Source organism: Argopecten irradians, chromosome 6 (genome assembly GCF_041381155.1).
Source record: "Argopecten irradians isolate NY chromosome 6, Ai_NY, whole genome shotgun sequence".
NCBI lineage: Eukaryota > Metazoa > Mollusca > Bivalvia > Pectinida > Pectinidae > Argopecten > Argopecten irradians.
Window position 1 is genome coordinate 23688035 of NC_091139.1, and position 18500 is coordinate 23706534.

At 34.9% G+C, this 18500-nt stretch overlaps 2 protein-coding genes across 2 annotated transcripts in view; both read left to right on the forward strand.

Moving 5' to 3' along the window:
• The window catches only part of LOC138325382 (uncharacterized), a 93418-nt gene extending 83564 nt beyond the window's left edge, over positions 1–9854 (forward strand). The window contains exon 20 of the mRNA XM_069271012.1: positions 9841–9854. The gene's annotated coding sequence lies outside the window, so the exon portion shown is untranslated. The remainder of the gene's footprint in view (positions 1–9840) is intronic.
• LOC138325383 (thiopurine S-methyltransferase-like) lies at positions 6613–17214 on the forward strand. Its single transcript, XM_069271014.1, is given in 10 exon segments — positions 6613–6698; positions 8080–8260; positions 9623–9756; positions 10594–10686; positions 12019–12148; positions 13362–13414; positions 14292–14435; positions 15316–15317; positions 16243–16287; positions 16572–17214. Coding segments are annotated over 9 exon segments (849 nt in total). The 5' UTR covers positions 6613–6698; positions 8080–8125; the 3' UTR covers positions 16685–17214.
• The last annotated feature ends 1286 nt before the right edge of the window (positions 17215–18500 follow it).

Consider the following 18500-nt stretch of genomic DNA (forward strand, 5'->3'; position numbering starts at 1 on the left):
ACAATTCGTGTCTTCTTCGTCTTTCTATCGTGTAATCATCGGTGATAATGGGCACATTTATAATCACGAACGCAGTACGAAGGAAACTCGAAGTTAACCGATGGTCTTAAGAAGTCAACACGACTACGTGAAGCTCTCGCAAGACCACAGGGATTTGAGAATTAGTTACAGATTATATAATCATGGACCCACCAGATTGCCCTTCGACGATATTTAGACGTTTTAGAGGTCTAGATAAAAAAACCCGATAAAAATCATACTCTACATGGTATACGAGAAGGGTGGAAAGCTCACATACTCAAAATTTCTAACCCGCCTACCTGTAGAGGCTATAAAAACACATTTCTAGTACATCGTCATGAAAACGGTTACTACCGTTTGAAAGAGCGATAATTTTCCTTTCAAAGTCATCCTACACATCTATAGGAGATTTCAGAAAAGATGGCGATGACGTCACACAAAGGTACATCCGGGCGCTCAAAGGTACAACTCCGTATATCTGTACACATTAACATGGTGGGAACACAGCCGCTTGCGATGTTTGTTTACATTTTATTGTAATAAATAGTACGGCAAACCGAGAACTATTGCGTTATTTTAATTTCAAAAAGTGTAAATAAAAATATTTTACAATAATATACAAATTTAAACATATGGTATTCATATATTTTACTCTGTTTATACTCCATTTTCGACCGCTACGAGAAAACACGGTCGCCATTACGTATAACATTGACAGACATATTGCAAATATCAACTTGAAATTACAAATTAAATTCAAAGTCCCCCAAAATATTATTATAAGTTATTTCTGTTTTCGAAGTGTTACTTGATAAAACACCTTACAATGTATGATTAGTGCAAAATTAAACATTTGCTTTCGTAGATTACCCCAAGCCCACGGCAGCCATTACAGTACAGCCGAGAACCCGAATTTCGTCCATTTTCAGTGTCAAAAAATACGTATTCTGGTTATTTTTTTTGTCATCAGTTTTGGGAATTAGTTTATAACATACAAATGAGTCAGTTTGTAGGTTCATTTTATCACATTTTTCAAACAAAACTAGAGTATTTATGATTCTCGAAGCCGTGCGCAATGTATCCTGGTCGGCATTTACAGTACTACGATCATTAATTTATATCAATTTAAATGAAGTCTAACTAATATGTATTCAAATTTTCTAAAAGTAATACCACTTCAATTTGAGACTTAACATAGCAGTCTATGGGATAAAAGCGGCTGAAAATGAAATATTAAAAATGAAATCTGCAGCATTAAAACTGAACGATTTCACCATTTTATTTTTCGAGATCGGCAGCCATACGTGTACGTGTAACACAGTAGTTTAATTACTATTCGTCATTTTGTTACGATACAAGAGCATTCCATTAAAACAACATGTACATATTAAATAACAAAATATATATCTTAAACAAGTCCTTATTGAGATAAAAGTGTTGGTAATTATTAATGTGATTTATTTTCCAAACAATGCTGTGGCCTGCGGTGATCTACCAGCGACGAAGCCATGCACGAGCGGCCGTGGTCTGGCCAGATATGGTCCACCTTTCGTTATGTTATATAGTGTTGTGAGCAGCTTTTTCATGTACAACAGAAACATGACACAATAAAATCAATTATCTATTCATAACTTTTTCACAACATGGATTTCTACGTGTGAACAAAAAACGGGTACGTGTGATGTGACGACCCGGCACCTCTTCGCAAGCTGGCTTCAACACTAAATCTACAGAAATATATTTAGCAATAAACAATTGTAAATATCAAAATATAAATGTCTGTAGCCTCTTAAACAATAAGAAACCATTTTAAAATCAGAATTTGCAAGTATGAAAGCGTATACTTTTGCCACAGTATCGATTGTGTAGCAGGGCTGTACGTATCTGTTATTGTTTTCATTAGTCGACATACAGTGTTTGTACCTTTGAGGACCCGGATGTAAATTTTCTGTGACGTCACGCCATCTTTTCTGAAATCTCCTATACAAAGTGCCGTCATTAACACGATATAAGCTCCATTATGACAAACATCTTGAAATTAATCTTGAATCATTTAATTAAAATTCATACTGTCGGTGAGGCCCATATAATATGCATGAGCAGGCTTCGGCTGCAATTTCATTGGCCGACTATGAAAAGTCCTCAGTTGTATAAGTTTGAATAGTAACGGCAAAATCCATATAATTATAGATGTACAACGTCCCGAGAAGAGAGACTTTTTATAGCCGGCCAATGAGATTGCAGCCGAAGCCTGCTCATGCGTATTATATCGGCCTCGCCGACAGTATTAATTTCAGTTAGATGATTCAAGAAGTGGAAGGGCCAGATGTGCGCACAAGTGTTTGAAGAAGATGCGAAGAATCTGCAATGCAGACGTTGCCATGTTGCGTCAAATGTCTTGAAATTAAAGACAGAGATAAGAAAATTCTAAGCAAATCGGATTGTACGTGGTTCTGTATTCCGTGTACAGTGGTCGTGGAAAGAGCAACAGACAGGAAATTGAGGAGAGACGTAAAGAACTAATGGCAGAATACGAAACAAGAATAGCAAAATTGGAATCACCAACTGGAGCAAAATATGAGGAATCAAAGCACGGGCGAGAGTAAGAAAAGGAATACGAGAGGAAGCAGAAAGAAAACATGAAGAGGAGGAAGAAGAAGGTTTCGTGTGTCTATAGAATTCACGGACCGACGCAGAACAGATGTATTGTCTGGCTCACAAAAGAGGTTCAAACAAAAAGAATATAATGATCCTTTCAAACAGTGGTTCTAAACGTGTGAACAGATGAAATTATATTGTGTGAAACCTACAATCACAAAAACATATGAACTGATGTAGAATGTTTTTTGTGGCATTATTTTCAAGAAATAATCAAATATAACCTGTCTTATCACTGGATGGAGGAAGGGTTGTGAGTTACAAAAAAATAAGCTTACAAAATTGTGAAAATTTGATCAAGGACCCCATGTTTTTATATATTTAAAAATATATTACCTTGGGCATATCATACACAAATATTGTGAAACTGACATGGGTTTACATTTTTTTCCCTATTCATTGATTTTTTAGGGGCGAAAAATGGGAAATCGTGATAAAATACGTACAAGAACGGTCCTAGGAAATAACGAAAATTAGTTAGCATTGGTCAAAATACAATTGTTTTGTATATTGTTCTATCGTTAGAAATTTAGGACAAACATCAACAAGATTGAGACTACATCCATCCCTAATATTAAATAAAACATCATATTATGAATTTTTCTATTTTTGGTCAGCAAATTTGCACGGATGGTATATTTCAAGCGCAAATATCTCAAAAAGTAGTTCGAGAACACCCATTTTTCATTACAGATTTTAAAACAGTATGAAAAATGCAAGAAAATAAGACCTGTTTGAAAAAAATGCATGGGTTTTCCCAAAAGTATGGAGCTACCTTAAAACTGTGTTTTTACAACACGTCGTTCGCGCCCTTCGTCCAGCATTCGTATCTTGATCCTTATAAAAACACATATTCGCCTTGACTTCGTGTTTGGGTCGGATATAATTATGTGGCCTTCCTGAGGCAATATTTTTATCAGCTATCACTTCGTTGAAGACACCGGGTAAGACCGCGTTCGGAACGATTGAGACTCCCATAGCATGATCATCGGATAGCAATATCGGAACAGTGTGACGCGGGTATAACTAATTTATCTTTGTTGCAACTTCAATTCGCATTTTCTTACCTTACGATTTACTTTTTTATTTTTTTCATTTCGCAATTTACAGTTGAAATTCCCTACTGTATTTAATCATCCTTTTTATATTGTAGGCGAAAACATCTTGGTTTATACTTTTTCTTTAACATAAATGTTTTCATGATGGATACTGATCCTAGCGCATCGATGGTCAGTTTTTACTGTATACGTTACTCTGTCAGTTTATTCGCGGTATCGATGTTAGCCGAAAAACTACACCGATAATTTAAAAGATTTTTTACTGGAATATACAAAATAATTTGCTATAAATCTCGAAATAACACTGGATTTGATTTCAAGGATTAAATCTCAATAATGGTTTTATGTTATTGAGCTAAAACAATAAAATACAAATATGAGTGTATTCTCATCATCATTCGCTTCGCGATTTATTTAGAGTACACGTTCTATTTGATCACACACACACAAAAAAAGTTCATCTTTATATAACATGAAGCCATTTTATGAAATCGGAGTTAAAAACAACTTACGTTTTAAGCCTGTTACCACTAATAGAAGATGCCTGGACATCTTGTCACCTCTCGTTGGTAATCTTTGACGTAAAGTCTAAAACACCTAGTATTTACACATTGCTTACAATACATTATTCATACTTCCCATTACTTAAAATACATTATTCATACCTGCCTAGCATTGTTAGATCTACACTCTTGTCAACCAGAACAGCATGGTATCGATTCCAGTTCACTTACACTTTTTCGCCATGCGTATTGTTGAAGATTGTTGGGAAGTTTTGTGGTCGACGACATCGTGTTCTCTTTTCATTAGCATTAAAGTTCAGACTGGATGTGATACGGCGCCAGAAGTATTTTATTTAGTTTTCATTCTCGTGTCACATGGCTCCTAAGTCATCACTAAGTCTTTCGCTCTCATCGGAGGTTGTCAAATTCTGGTCATGAATATTCTCTTACCTCAAGTAATTAGTTTCCTCCGTAAATTTGATTCCTAGTGTCTTATTTCATTACTTATTCTATTTCTTTATTTTACTTATTTAATCCCACCATTACGTATTTAAAACATGTATTTATTCGATTTATTGTATTCAAGTGGGAATCATAAATGGGGGAATTGAATAAGTATTTGTGGTAATCTGATAAGTAATTAGGTAATCAAATAAGTAATGAGGAAATCGAATAAGTATTGATGACATCGAATGAGTATGAAGGAATTAAATAAGTATTTGGGAATCGAATAAGTATGGGGGAATCGAATAAATATTGCTGTAATTTAATAAGTATGGAGGAATCGAATAAGTATGCGGGAACCAAATAGGTATGGAGGAATCGAATTAGGGGATCGAAAAAATTTGGGATCGAATAAGTATAGGGAATCAAATAAGTATCGGGGCAATCAAATAAGTATGAGGGAATCGAATAAGTATTGGGGAATCAAATAATTACTGGGGAATCGAATAAGTATAAAGGATCGAATAAGTATAGGGAATCGAATAGGTATGGGGAATCGAAAAAGTATTGGGGAATCAAATAATTACTGGGGTATAAAGGATCGAATAAGTATAGGGAATCGAATAGGTATGGGGAATCGAAAAAGTATTGAGGTAATCTGATAAGTTTGGAGGGAACCGAATAAGTATGGGGGAATTGAATTAGTAATTAGGTAATCGATTCAGTTATTAGGTAATCGAAGAAGTTATGTTTCACATTTGGATAACCCTAATTAAATTCTGGTGTGACGTTGAAAAATGGACCTCCGTTGAAAATTGTTGCTTTAGAGTGACCATAATGACATTATACATCTTATATCACACTACATGTATATGGCTCGTTTCTAACATTTATGTTGATAATACAAGTAAATTTTCCTTCTTTGCTATCTAAACATAGATACACTTAGTAACCATTACAAGTGAAACACCACCAAAGCTTTGTACTCGATATTGATTTTTACATCATGACACTGTTAGTCGTTCATCCCTCATTAACTGTTATGTGTCCAATTCATTATTTACATGTTGTGTGGACAAAGTTGGGTCGTTTACTAGCTTGGCGGTATTATGTATTCACAAGGATATAGGTACAATCAATAATGGGGAGGGCAATCTCAAAATCTCAGAAGGGTTCACCCTCTCTCTATACATATTTGTATCTTGGTAATCAGCTTTCTCATACATATATGTTGCTTTCTCCCATTGTGGTCCTCTTTTAGTTCATGGACTGCTATAACTGCTAAAATATCATTTATGCTGTTATTTTTTCGCGTAACATCTTTCATTCTAAATCATTCGCAAAAGTTATACTTATTAGCTTTAATTATCGTTAATACACTTATCACCATCTTTTAAAAATAATTCAAATAAATAACTCAAAATTTTAACCCAGTTATATATATAATGATTATGATCCAAACAACTGCAATGTTTTTCCAATTGTAAAAGGTTGTGAAGATCACATGAAAAATAGAGACAAAATGAAAACGATATTATCTAACAAGAAATAATGAATTTTAAGCGTCGACCTACGTTTTTACACGGTTAGAACTACTTCTTTGTCCGATATATATAATCAGTACATTTATTAGTTCTATAAAAACAACGTTGGAGCTGTCGAAGTAGCTTAGATCAATGAAGCGTTGGAAGAGAGACAACTCAATCGCAACAAATTACGGAGAAATTTCCGACAATCTTCGGAAATTACCGTATTTCCGAAGTTGCGATTACAACGGAACTACCCGAAGATATATGTATATTTATAAACACTGTAGGCCTAGTCTATAATGATTTTTTAATAACGTATTTTTGCACCGATAGTTCAACAAAAAAAGTTTCTACGCCCTTCTCAATCGATCTATTTTGATATGCTATTTTAAGATCTACTTTCACTTTACTGTACGTCGAGTCACAACTGGTAGGACCTACATGCATGAGTTTAAGAATTGGGTCTCCGCTTTGCCTATGCTTTGGTATCTTGCTTTCACGTTATTCATCCTAAGTTTTAATTATTGTAGACTTAATAATTATTTTTCATAGCATTAGCATGCATGCGAGTAATTAGTGCCCCTGTAGCTTATCCCACCTGTTTACCATAGCCAATGATTGTGTAATGGGCCTTATGCAAACGCTTAGGCCTGTCTTTCCCTGTAGTAGGCCTAGTGTACTATCCCAGACTAGAATGCATTTCCTCCATATCTTGCAAATCACATATTTCATCTCTCCATTATTTTTTTTCCATTCCCTGTACATATCCAGGGCTCGAATTTTACATTTTTTGTCACTTGCTAAAAGTAGAATCACAGTTTTGTTAAATATAAAATCATTTAAATTTGCATGATGATAACAGGTGTATGGGTACATTTTGTATATCAACTGAACAACATTATTGTAAGAACTGTGTCTTCATATTTTCCATTAGAACAATATTTCACAATCAATGTCATTTTAATTAACAGTTGTCCATGGAAAAAACTACTTGCTAAAATGCAAGTGCATATTTTGTTCACTTCCTTTTCTGGTATATCTACTTGCAAAAAGCAAGTAAAACAGCCTGAAATCCGAGCCCTGCATATCTGTCCCCATAGCCCAAGATACTCTGCATGACACCAGTTGGTATCTGACCTGGTCATCTCCTATTCAAACTTACCACCAGAAAGCGCTACTTAGCTTGGTCTTTTCAACAATCGAATAATTTATCAAGAATATACCAAAATATATATATCATGATTAGAGGCTATATATTTGCATGCTATGAGAAAATGACGAGGATGAAAGTTGCGGAAAAGAAACTATATACTATATTTGACATAATATAACGTGCATATGTGATAAAATAGATTGCTATAGTTAGATACATTATTCATTTGTTGAAAAGACCAAGGTCTCTGACACTTGCTTGTAATTATGTTTTGTAAGCAGTGTGAATCAAATATGACCACTAGCCTGATACCAAACGGTGTCAGCAAATTCCACATTTTGATATACATGTAGTAGTGCGCTCTAGATCTTCACAAGACGTCATAATGTCAAAGTTTGATGTCAGGGCCAAACTACCTCGGGTTAACATGATCTTCAACCCAATTATGTAGGTCAATCACTAGGTAGATGTAGAAGATATTTTGAAACATTACGTCTGCATGTCTAATAATTTGCAAAATAGTATCCAATAAAAATAGGCTAACCAGTTGTACATGTCACACCAACCTAATGTTCAAGATTGTCTCATTGTCTTTAACCTGTGACATTTCTCATGAATGAATTGAAATCATTTTTTAGCATGAATGTCAACGTCTGCCATCTATAGGTTGATTGGGTTGTTTTATATATCTGATGGAGTGGTACTAATTACAGTTCATGAATCTTGGAAGAGTTGCTCCCAGGACTCTTAATTACATCCATGAACTGTACTAGGCTTGGTGCCAGTGTTTTAAGGAGTTTATCAGCTAAAGCCTTCTCAAGACACACACTTACTCCATTTATCATACCAGATGTTCTGAATACTTGTACCAAAAGACTTCTTATAACCCAACAGGTAAGATTTCTTACAACATGACAGAGCTAAGATTAGGCTCTTACATGTATAGCATGATAGGTGTTCTAATGGCATGACCGATAGGTTCTGGGGCACTTGAATGTGGAAATCTGTTCCAAACAAAATTATGACAAAAAGCAGGGTTGGCAGTACATGGGAGCGGTAAAACAGCTTAAAACAAGGGACAACTGTACATAGGTATGTGATTATTAATCACTTCTAATTGAAGGCAATATTCTGAAGAGTTGTGTTAGTATTGATATAGCTTCAAACTGATTGACGTCGGGCGATCTATACATATAGACATAAGGTCCATTGTGGTATGAAAAAGTTATGTGTCAAAAGTCAAGAGAAAAGCTACATTGAAACACCAAATTTAACACACCAAAATTTAACCACCCTATTTTGATGCAAAAGTGCTAAAATTTCCAGATGCTGAAATATCTCAATTTACGGTCAGTGATTTTTTTTGGGTGCCTACAGAAATTTAGCTGTATTTTCCCAATTTCATGTAAATATTTTCCCAAATAAAGAAAAACCTTGCTAAAAATACCCATTTAAAGGAAGGAAAATGTAGAATTTTCCCAAATTAAAAGGTACAGGCCCCTGAAATGATCATATACAAAAATCATTGACGGTATGACTATGTACACAGAGGAGCTAACCAAAAGTACAAAGTTGACATTTATGGCCAGTGTTCGATGATGACAGTGGTGTAAAGAGGCTATATAGACATCTACCTATAATAAACGCGATTACCACTGTATATCTTTGCTATGCGTGGAACTTAAGTTCTGTTGACTGAAATCTGTTCTTGAATTAAGCTAATTTGTTTCTGTGAGGATAAATGTTCACTTCAAATGAAAATTCACTCATAAATTGATAGGTTTGTCTAATTTCTTCTTTATTTTGTAATACAAAATATTTAGCTACAGCAAGTAGATATTTGTTATGATAGAGATATGGATAGGTGTTCAAGTATTGATTTACTTGATTTGAGTACATGTCAAATGAACAAGAAGATTCCTCAAGTATCGATTGATTTGATTTCAGAACATGTCAAGTGAAACAGAAGATTCCTTAAGTATCGATTGATTTGATTTCAGAACATGTCAAGTGAAACAGAAGGTTCCTCAAGTATCGATTGATTTGATTTCAGAACATGTCAAGTGAAACAGAAGGTTCTTCAAGTATCGATTGATTTTTGATTTCAGAACATGTCATTTGAATTAACAGACTTCAGAATTGACATCATATAATGATTGATTATAATTCTGAACAGAGTTCTAAGTTCGATTGATATAATTTCAGAACAGTCAAGTGAACAGAAGGTTCTTCAAGTATCGATTGATTTGATTTCAGAACATGTCAAGTGAACCAGAAGATTCCTCAGTGTCTGCAGCTAAAAAACCAAAGTTCAATGATGTTGATTTAGATGGTTGGCAAAAACGATGGTCTGAGCGAAAAATTGGATTCCATCAGGAAGAAGCACACGTGTAAGCTTTTTTTAATCCCAGTAAAGGTTTCCATAAGATGTTTATAACATGTGTTTAACACACTATGCTTATAATAAAGTACTTTCATTGGTCTCCAGAGGTTTGTTATAAGTGTGTATCACTGTATAAATATATATAAATTAAAAGTAAGCAAAGATAATTGCTTGCATGTAAACGTAAAATTGATAAGTGTCTACTGTATACATTTGTTAAAAGTGTATATTGTATATTGTGTAGGTGTATGTGTTTACATATAATAGATAAAATTCAGTTTAAAAAAATTTGCTGTTAGCTGGTGGTTAAGTGATTCTCTGCTGCTCTGAGTGAAAAAAAAAAAAAAAATGCATAACATAAAATTTTGAAAGTCCAGCATCAATTTTCATTTTAAATGACTTTTTCTTAACAACTAAGAGGCATATAGACCTGATATTAAGCCTGTGGCATGCTTCAACAACAGAGGGCTAAAATAGGATAAATTATTTTTATGAATGGCCATAACTACTCAAAGAAACATACTGTAATCTTTGATATATCTATTCAAGAATGTACATATATCGTCTTCCAATTTTTTATTTTGTTACATTTGGGGCTTCTTTATAATTAGTTTTTTATAAGAAAACATACCATTAATACATGCAAAATAATATGATCAACAAAAGTAACCCAGTTGAACTTGTTGCATGCTGAAATGGGCTTCTCTTTTGTTTAAAGGAATGACCGTTGACATTCGTTCGTGATTTACATGTACCGGTATTTGTTTGTTTTGGTTTGTTTTTCAGTTTCATTTTATTTATGCTTATTATTTGACGTATACGGTATTCATATTTTTTGTTGCAGTTTCCTGGAGAAATATGTTGACAGAATACTGAATAAGAAGGAAAAAGCCAGTGTATTCATGCCGCTATGTGGTAAATCTGTGGATATTAAATGGTAAGCTGCTAAACATTATCCAAGTAAAACCTTGTTCCGAACATTTCACCGTAAACATCCAACCCTTTATATGGATGTATATATACCCAGTATTAACTACTTTGATTATTCTCCCAGAAAGTGATTGCACCTTCAGAAATGATTACATTATTTTTCCATCATTGTGTAAACATGCATTCAAAGTCATTATTTGGCCCTTATTTAATAATGTTTCGCTATGTTGGTATTGGTAATGTACTAGGGCAGCACAGCATCCATATAGAAGTTTGTATGAGATCAAACTCCACACACACCTCCTGGGCTCACGCTACCTATTCGCATTTTCGTTAATAAAGAATCGATCTGACTAATTGCTAAAATAAATTCATCATAATTCACAAAAAACGCTAAAGTTTTTCTTCACACACCCGATATGCAATCACGCGGACACAAGCTTCAAAAATAGTTTTTTCAGTCACATTACTTTCATAGCAAGTCTAAAACAGTTGATAAATTAATCAGTTACTGTACCATATATATTTTTATGTTGAAGGGATGTAAAGTAACAATATGCACGACGGAGTATGGTTTAATGAATGATCAGGATCTTTTGTATGTGTGTACTTTTCACTTGATGCATAAAATACATTATTTGATGCTCCTTAGTAATTGAATGTTTTTCACAATTTGCTAAATGAAATTCTTATTTGCTAAAGAGAAAAAATAACTTTCGCAACTTTTGCTAAGCAAACTGGAAAGTTAGTGTGAGCCCAGACCCCCCCTACCAATGGACTTGCCTGGTGGTACTTGTCAGGTATGTTAGACTTGAAAGGTTCAGGTCTGTGTTTATTTCTGTGTAACACTTCAGGTGTTGTTTTCCATTTTTGCCAAACTTACTGTTCCTCTAACAGCTTGCTTTTCAGGTGGGAAGGTCAAAGGTTAACGTTAATACTGAAAAAACAAAGTAAATTTGTTTTTGTGCAATTCAGGGTTTTAATAGGTCACTATTGAGGTCAAAGTCTCAAACAATGATTTTTTTTTATCTCCTCACTATTCTCCATACTCATTCAATAATAAATACCATGTGTTTTCTTTCTTACTTTATGATCATATGGTAACGTCCATCTTTGGTTATACATTTTATCCCTTTCTTTTCTCTCACAGACATCTTCATATAGGGAGGTAACAATGGATATATGAGATATTCCCGCACATTTTAGTTGTTTTTTTTTTAATGATGATTCTGCAACGATAAAGGATGGCCAGTCATGGCAGTGGTTTAGTCAAGACAAATACAATGTACCTATTGTTAGTGAAATATCTTTAGATAAAAGACACAATATGGTGTTACAGGCTATCTGACCGAGGACACTGTGTGGTTGGAGTGGAGTGTTCCTCTATGGCCCTGGAGGAGTTCTTCCAGGAGCAGAATGTCGAGTATTCAATAGAACCTGCTGAGCAAGTGAATGGTTCCATTTATAAGGTAAAACAATTTATACCATAACTATATGTGTTTCACAATGGAAAACTCCATAGCAGTTGGTTATCATTTATACTTTACACTCTTACAAGTGTGGAAACACCTACAGAGACCGCAGAACCAAATGATTTCTCTATATACGATATGTTAACGTTTAACACTGTCCAGGTTGAAAAATGGAGTTTCAAGTCTGGTCACCTGTCACTAATTTTGAAGAATGCCATCTCGCATACCTGTGAATAAAAAGGAATTAAGATTTACCATCTTATTAAACTTTAATGTGGGGGTATGCCATCTTATGTTGAATTCCTCGTCAAAAATTGACCAAAATATTCATGAAATTCCAATATTGATTACCTCCCCCTGTCAGAAACACACTTGACAGAATTTTGAAATTTCTTTACATATTTTACATCTACATGTATTGCCCAACCCACACATTAAACATGATGCGCCCTGAATACCAAATCAGCAGGCTCCGAAACATTCACCTCTCTATGAAATCTTGTGCCCAAAAGGGGATTTCCAGGAATCTATTTTTGGTTTGATTCTGCGGTCCCTACAGCATCTCCCATTGGTCGTCTCCAATCTCCCGTGACCCGATTGGCTTTCAACTTTTGGATTACATCTTGTTGACAGATCAGTCCTAAAATACAAAATGCATTACTAGGGCCCGAGGGAAACCTACCTAAGAAATTTGAGACAAATCCCTTCAGCACTTTCTGAGAAATAACAGTAACAAGAATTGTTAACGGACAGAAGAACCGACCGACGGAAGGCATTGTGAATAAAAAGTAAACTAAAAAGCAGCTCATATTTGTTCTCATTTATAATAAGATTTTATGAAACTCATCTGGAAGTTGTGATTTTTACTCACTAAAGCTTGCAAGAATACAAAACTTCTTCAGACTTATTTCATGATAAAATCTCATAGGAAATGAACACTCATTTAAGATCCTTTATAAACATGTATATACGTGTACTGCATATTTCATTTAGTCACATTTCAACCCATGGTTGTCTGGATACGTGACAATAAATTACTGTTCTACAAACTAGTCATTAGGGCCTTGGAATGTGGACACAAATGAATATCTGTAACTTCCTTTCAAGGTCAAAGGATTGGGCAATGTGTGATAAATTGACATATTAGATATTTCATGAAATTCGCTTGTTTTCTTTAATGAACGTATGCTTATTTTGATTTTTTTTCTAGAGCAAGGATGGAAAAATAAAGATTTACTGCTGTGATTTCTTCGCGTTCAGCAAGTATGTATGACATCTTCTACCTATCTACAAATACGTGTATTGTATATCTGACTTTTTAGCTCGCCAATTCGAAGAATAGGGGGAGCTAATGCTGTCACCCCGGCGTCGGCGTCGGCGTCAGCGTTAGCGTTGGCGTCCCATTTCACGTTAAAGTTTTTGAGCAAGTTTCTGTTTCGTCAATTGTTTAAGCTTAAGTCATCATAAATGTTTATGATTTTATTTTCCTAATGTGTATGGATGCTGAACGTGATAATACAACCAATTTGGGGCCCTTTAGGGGGTTTTTGAGTCTGTTAATTTGTCATATTTCCATGTTAAAGTTTTTGAGCAAGTTTCTATTTTGTCAATTGTTTAAGCATAAGTCATCATAAATGTTTATGATTTTATTTTCCTAATGTGTATGGATGCTGAACGTGATAATGCAACCAATTTGGGGCCCTTTAGGTTTTTTTTGAGTCTGTTAATTTGTTATATTTCCATGTTTAAATAGTAAATACTTGAACATCAACTTCTTCTGAATAGGCGAGCTTTGCTGTTCTCCAACAGCTCTTGTTTAGTTAACAGGAAACTTTCTTTTCTTTTCATTGTCTATTAATTTTGCATATTATCTTGTGATCTTGTTTGTAATCTACAAAATTAATTCCTGAGTTAATAAAGTTAATACATGTGAGAATTTATTGCAGAATGAAATACAAGTTGAAGAACTGCTTATTTATTTTGTCGGATAACATTCCAAAACATTTGTGTGGTACATGATACTTTTCTTGTGCTAGACATAAGAACACGAGAAATGATTTCATGAAGATGGATCTTCCTGATTCATTGTTTGGGGTACCATTAGATACATATGTATGAACCATGTGATATTTTCTTACAGAGATAATGAGGGACAGTTTGATTCAATATGGGACAGAGCAGCCATGGTTGCCATCAATCGAAGTGACCGAAAGAAGTAAGTAACCATTGGCAAAGTCCTTATACAGCACATACTCACACTCTGGTCTGACCATCGTCCGCACTCGTACACAAATATTTGGAGCTCCACTCATTGGATAAAACAGACTTCTTAAACCATTTGCATCATTAAAATAACACACTGATAAGGAGCTTACCATCACCTGCTGACATAGGATGCCACCATCTTGAGTACTCATACATACTAGGACAGTACTTACGTTATACATAAGCTGCTTGAGTTTTGACCATAATGCTGTGGGGTTTTTTTGACCGAAGTCAGGAGACCTAACAGAAAATATAAACCTTGAGTAATTAACAATTTAGGACAGTGTTCGACTTGGGGCCCCAAAAGGGCAAACTGATTGACATCTTTGGATTATTTCTTAACTTGATGGACAATCATATTTTTTATAAAGTAGCCTGGTCCGAACCCCTAGGGGCTGGGGTGGGGCCCCAAAAGGGCAAATTTTCTTAATTTAAGCTTAAAATTCGTACTCCTCCTTTCATCCTTGGATGGATTTCATCCGCCATATTTGAGATGTGAAAATATCATTGGGGAAGGATATTATTCCATATTTTATATAAAATGAGCCTGGTGCCGGACCCCTAGGGGCTGAGGGATGGGGCCCAAAAAAAGGGCAAATTTTTCTATAATTTTAGCTTTAAAATCCCTACTCGCATCTTCATCCTTGGAATGATTTCATCTGTATTGGTGTAAAACATCGTGGGGATGGACAATCATATTTTTATATAAACGAGCCTGGTCCGACCCCCCTAGGGGGCATAGGGGCGGGGCTCCAAAAGAGGAAATTTTCTTTATTTAAGCTTTTAAAATCCTACTCCTCCTTCATCCTTGGATTGATTTCATCCATATTTGGCGTGAAACATCAATTGGACAATCAATTTTATATCAATTGAGCCTGGACCGACCCCTAGGGGCTGAGGGGTGTCCACAAAAGGGCAAATTTTCCTGAATTTAAGCTTTAAAATCCACTCCCCCTCTTTCATCCTTGATGGATATCATCTGTGAAACATCATTGGGGAAAAGACAATAATAAAAAATAGTAGTGTAACATTATAAACCTAAAGTTACATGGTGGCTATATACAGGGGTTACATGAGCTTTGCTGCTTTCAATACCCTATACCAAGTTAGACTATTTCATGCTTCAATTCCTGGCTAAAATGAAGTCAATGCCCATGGGCTCTTGTTTAGGAAATTATTAGTTGTGCTGTACAATAGTACACCTAAAGTACACAAGGGGTTTGTGAGTTCAATCCCTTGAAATCAGTGGATTCCTAAAGTCAAACTGCAACATGATTATTTCTGATATGTGTTTTGTGGGAACTTCTTTTAAACGGTGGCTATATTACAAATTATTTGATCATTTATCATTTTATCTGAACAGAAAACAGTTGTATTTTTTAACTCAGAATATTACAGGTAAACATCATTGTTTCAGAAAGGGAGACCGATTTCTTTACTAGAATGATTTGTAATAGACAGACTGTTGAGATACAATAAATTTTAGTTGCCCTTTTGAATATCCACTTGGCAAGTGGATAGTAATTAGTGTCACTCAAAAATTGAAATGGAGAAAAATGAAGAAAAGTAATTTTAACCAACTATTACATCAGGGGAGATAATAATTCGTCCTAATAGGATTATCTGCTCCTGTTAGAAAGTATTGGTTGCTGTGATGGCCTGCAGGGGTAGGTAACTCGGAATATTGTCAAATGTTACAATAGTTATTAGGTTTAGGTAAAATGTGTTTGGCCAGCTGGGAGAGTGTTGAAGTTGTAAGAGGAATTAAAACTAGTAAAATCTCTATAATTAAGGTATTTCTAGCTAAGTAATGTTTTATTCCATAGGACCTCCACACAATTTCCCAGAAGATAAGGTCCGGGATCTATATGGTAAGTTAATTAATTATTCATGAAACCTACTCAGAGGTTGTGAAAACTTTACTTAGCTGAAACATTTTTCTGTCATATAAAGATTTTGATAATACAAAAATTGCATTTCTAATGATTTTTTACACGGTTAGATATTCAGATCAATTTTCTATATATTTAGACTGTTTCTGACATTTTTTTGAATGGTCATTACATAAAGTTTTTTCCTATAAATTGTTTTAAAAATACAAGTTGCTTTATTGTGAAGTACTATTGACTTTGACTTATTCTCTTTTTACTTACAGAAGATACCTGCAGTGTTGAAACAGTGGAAACCCTTGACGGTTTAAAGGAGAGACACAAAGACTGGGGACTGACCTCAATGGATGAAAAATTCTATCTTATCATGAAAAAATAGGATTTTCTGATCAATCAAACATTCAAACTTGCATGAAATTACTATGGGGGATTATTGAACTAATTAGGAGTCAAATCATGAGATCAACATAAAATAAGCCTATTTTACTAGGATATAATCAGAAGAGCTACAGTTAGTACCCCAGTACATGTTTTTATGTTTAATATGGGTATGACATCATCATCTTCATATTCAACCAGTTATTCAGGAGCAGTATCATCAAGATGGAGGGAGAATGGATGCATACAATATTATTGCATATAAAATAATACCTTGACATGATATTACATGTCACTGGGATGTATTTAAAAAGTATACCTGCCACTGCTACTGAATTCAAACTATCAGGTATATTGATACAGTACATGTATATATATGGTGCTATTTTGTAGGGTAGTAACATTGTTCTTGTCAATATATAATCGGTATTAAAATCAATATCCACACATCTGAAACATATACATGATATACAGACACAAATGTATAATTAATTGTTAATGACACATTTTCAATAAAATCATGTTATCAAATTTTATAAGAAATCTTTGTTGTTTAACCAAGTTACATTTGAGAGTGTGACAGATGGCCAGCTGGCCCATAGGAAACTTCCATCAGGGGTTTCATTCATAAAGACCTGTCTTTATTGTTTTGTTTTTATCCATTTATACCACAAATTATGGTTACTTATAAGCTACAGAGTTTGAAGAACCCTCCAAAGGCCTTAAAACAAGGATTGGCCTTAAAAAAACCATGGGTATGTCATCCTCGATACTCCGGGGGTTCCGATCACTTACGATCTCTATCCACCCCTGGACTATCCCATAGTAAAATTGGAGGCAGCTCAGCGGAAAAGAGCTGAACCAATCACAGGCGTGCAAATATTTCCTTTGAAGACTACAGAGAGAGTGACGCCCAACATCAAAGCCACACCGTCAACCACAGTGTTCCGTTACACGGCTCTTTTGATGTACATCAAAGGACTAAATTACCTCGTTTGTTCTGTTGCCTCCAATTTTACTATGAGATAGTCCAGGGGTGTAGAGATCGTAAGTGATCGGAACCCCTGGAATGTCGAGGATGTGGGAATGTCGAGTGGACAGGGATAACCGAATCCTCTATTTCTATTTTCTGAGTTTAAGAAGTTTCAATCTTGAAGAGGCAATTCCGTCACCATAAACAAAGGAACAGTACCAGACGATTGCTGAAATAACTGTGATAAATGAGAGCCAGGAAATTACAGACCGGTCAGGTTAACGTCACTTGTTTATAAACATGTGGTGCTTTCTTCTCAAATTAGTGGTTTCTTCTTGTGGTAAGACCACTCCGTCGTATACGTAGCCACCGGGATCTGAGAATTAGTTACAGATTATATAATCATGGACCCACCAGAGTACCGTAAGACCATTTTTAGACGTTTTAGAGGTCTAGATCAAAAACCGATAAAATCATATTCTGCATGGTACTATATTATAAGGATTAACTCAAATAGATTTGTTTATGTTATGGAGCCATAACACAAAAATCTGAGTGTACTCTAAAATAAAACGCAAAGCGGTTTATGATGAGACTCACTAAGATTTTTGTGTTATATCTCAATAAGTTATCACTTTTGGCCCCTCTTACAGCCCCCTGGGGGATGGGGACCATCTAATTCACAATTTTGATTGGCCGTATGCCTTAAAGATTTGTGCAAAATTTCATTAAAATTGTTTAGCAGTTTTGGAGAAGAAGTCGAAAATGTAAATTGTTTACGGACATACGACGGACCATAGGCGATTAAAATTGTTCACTTGAGACTTCGTCTCAGGTGACCTAA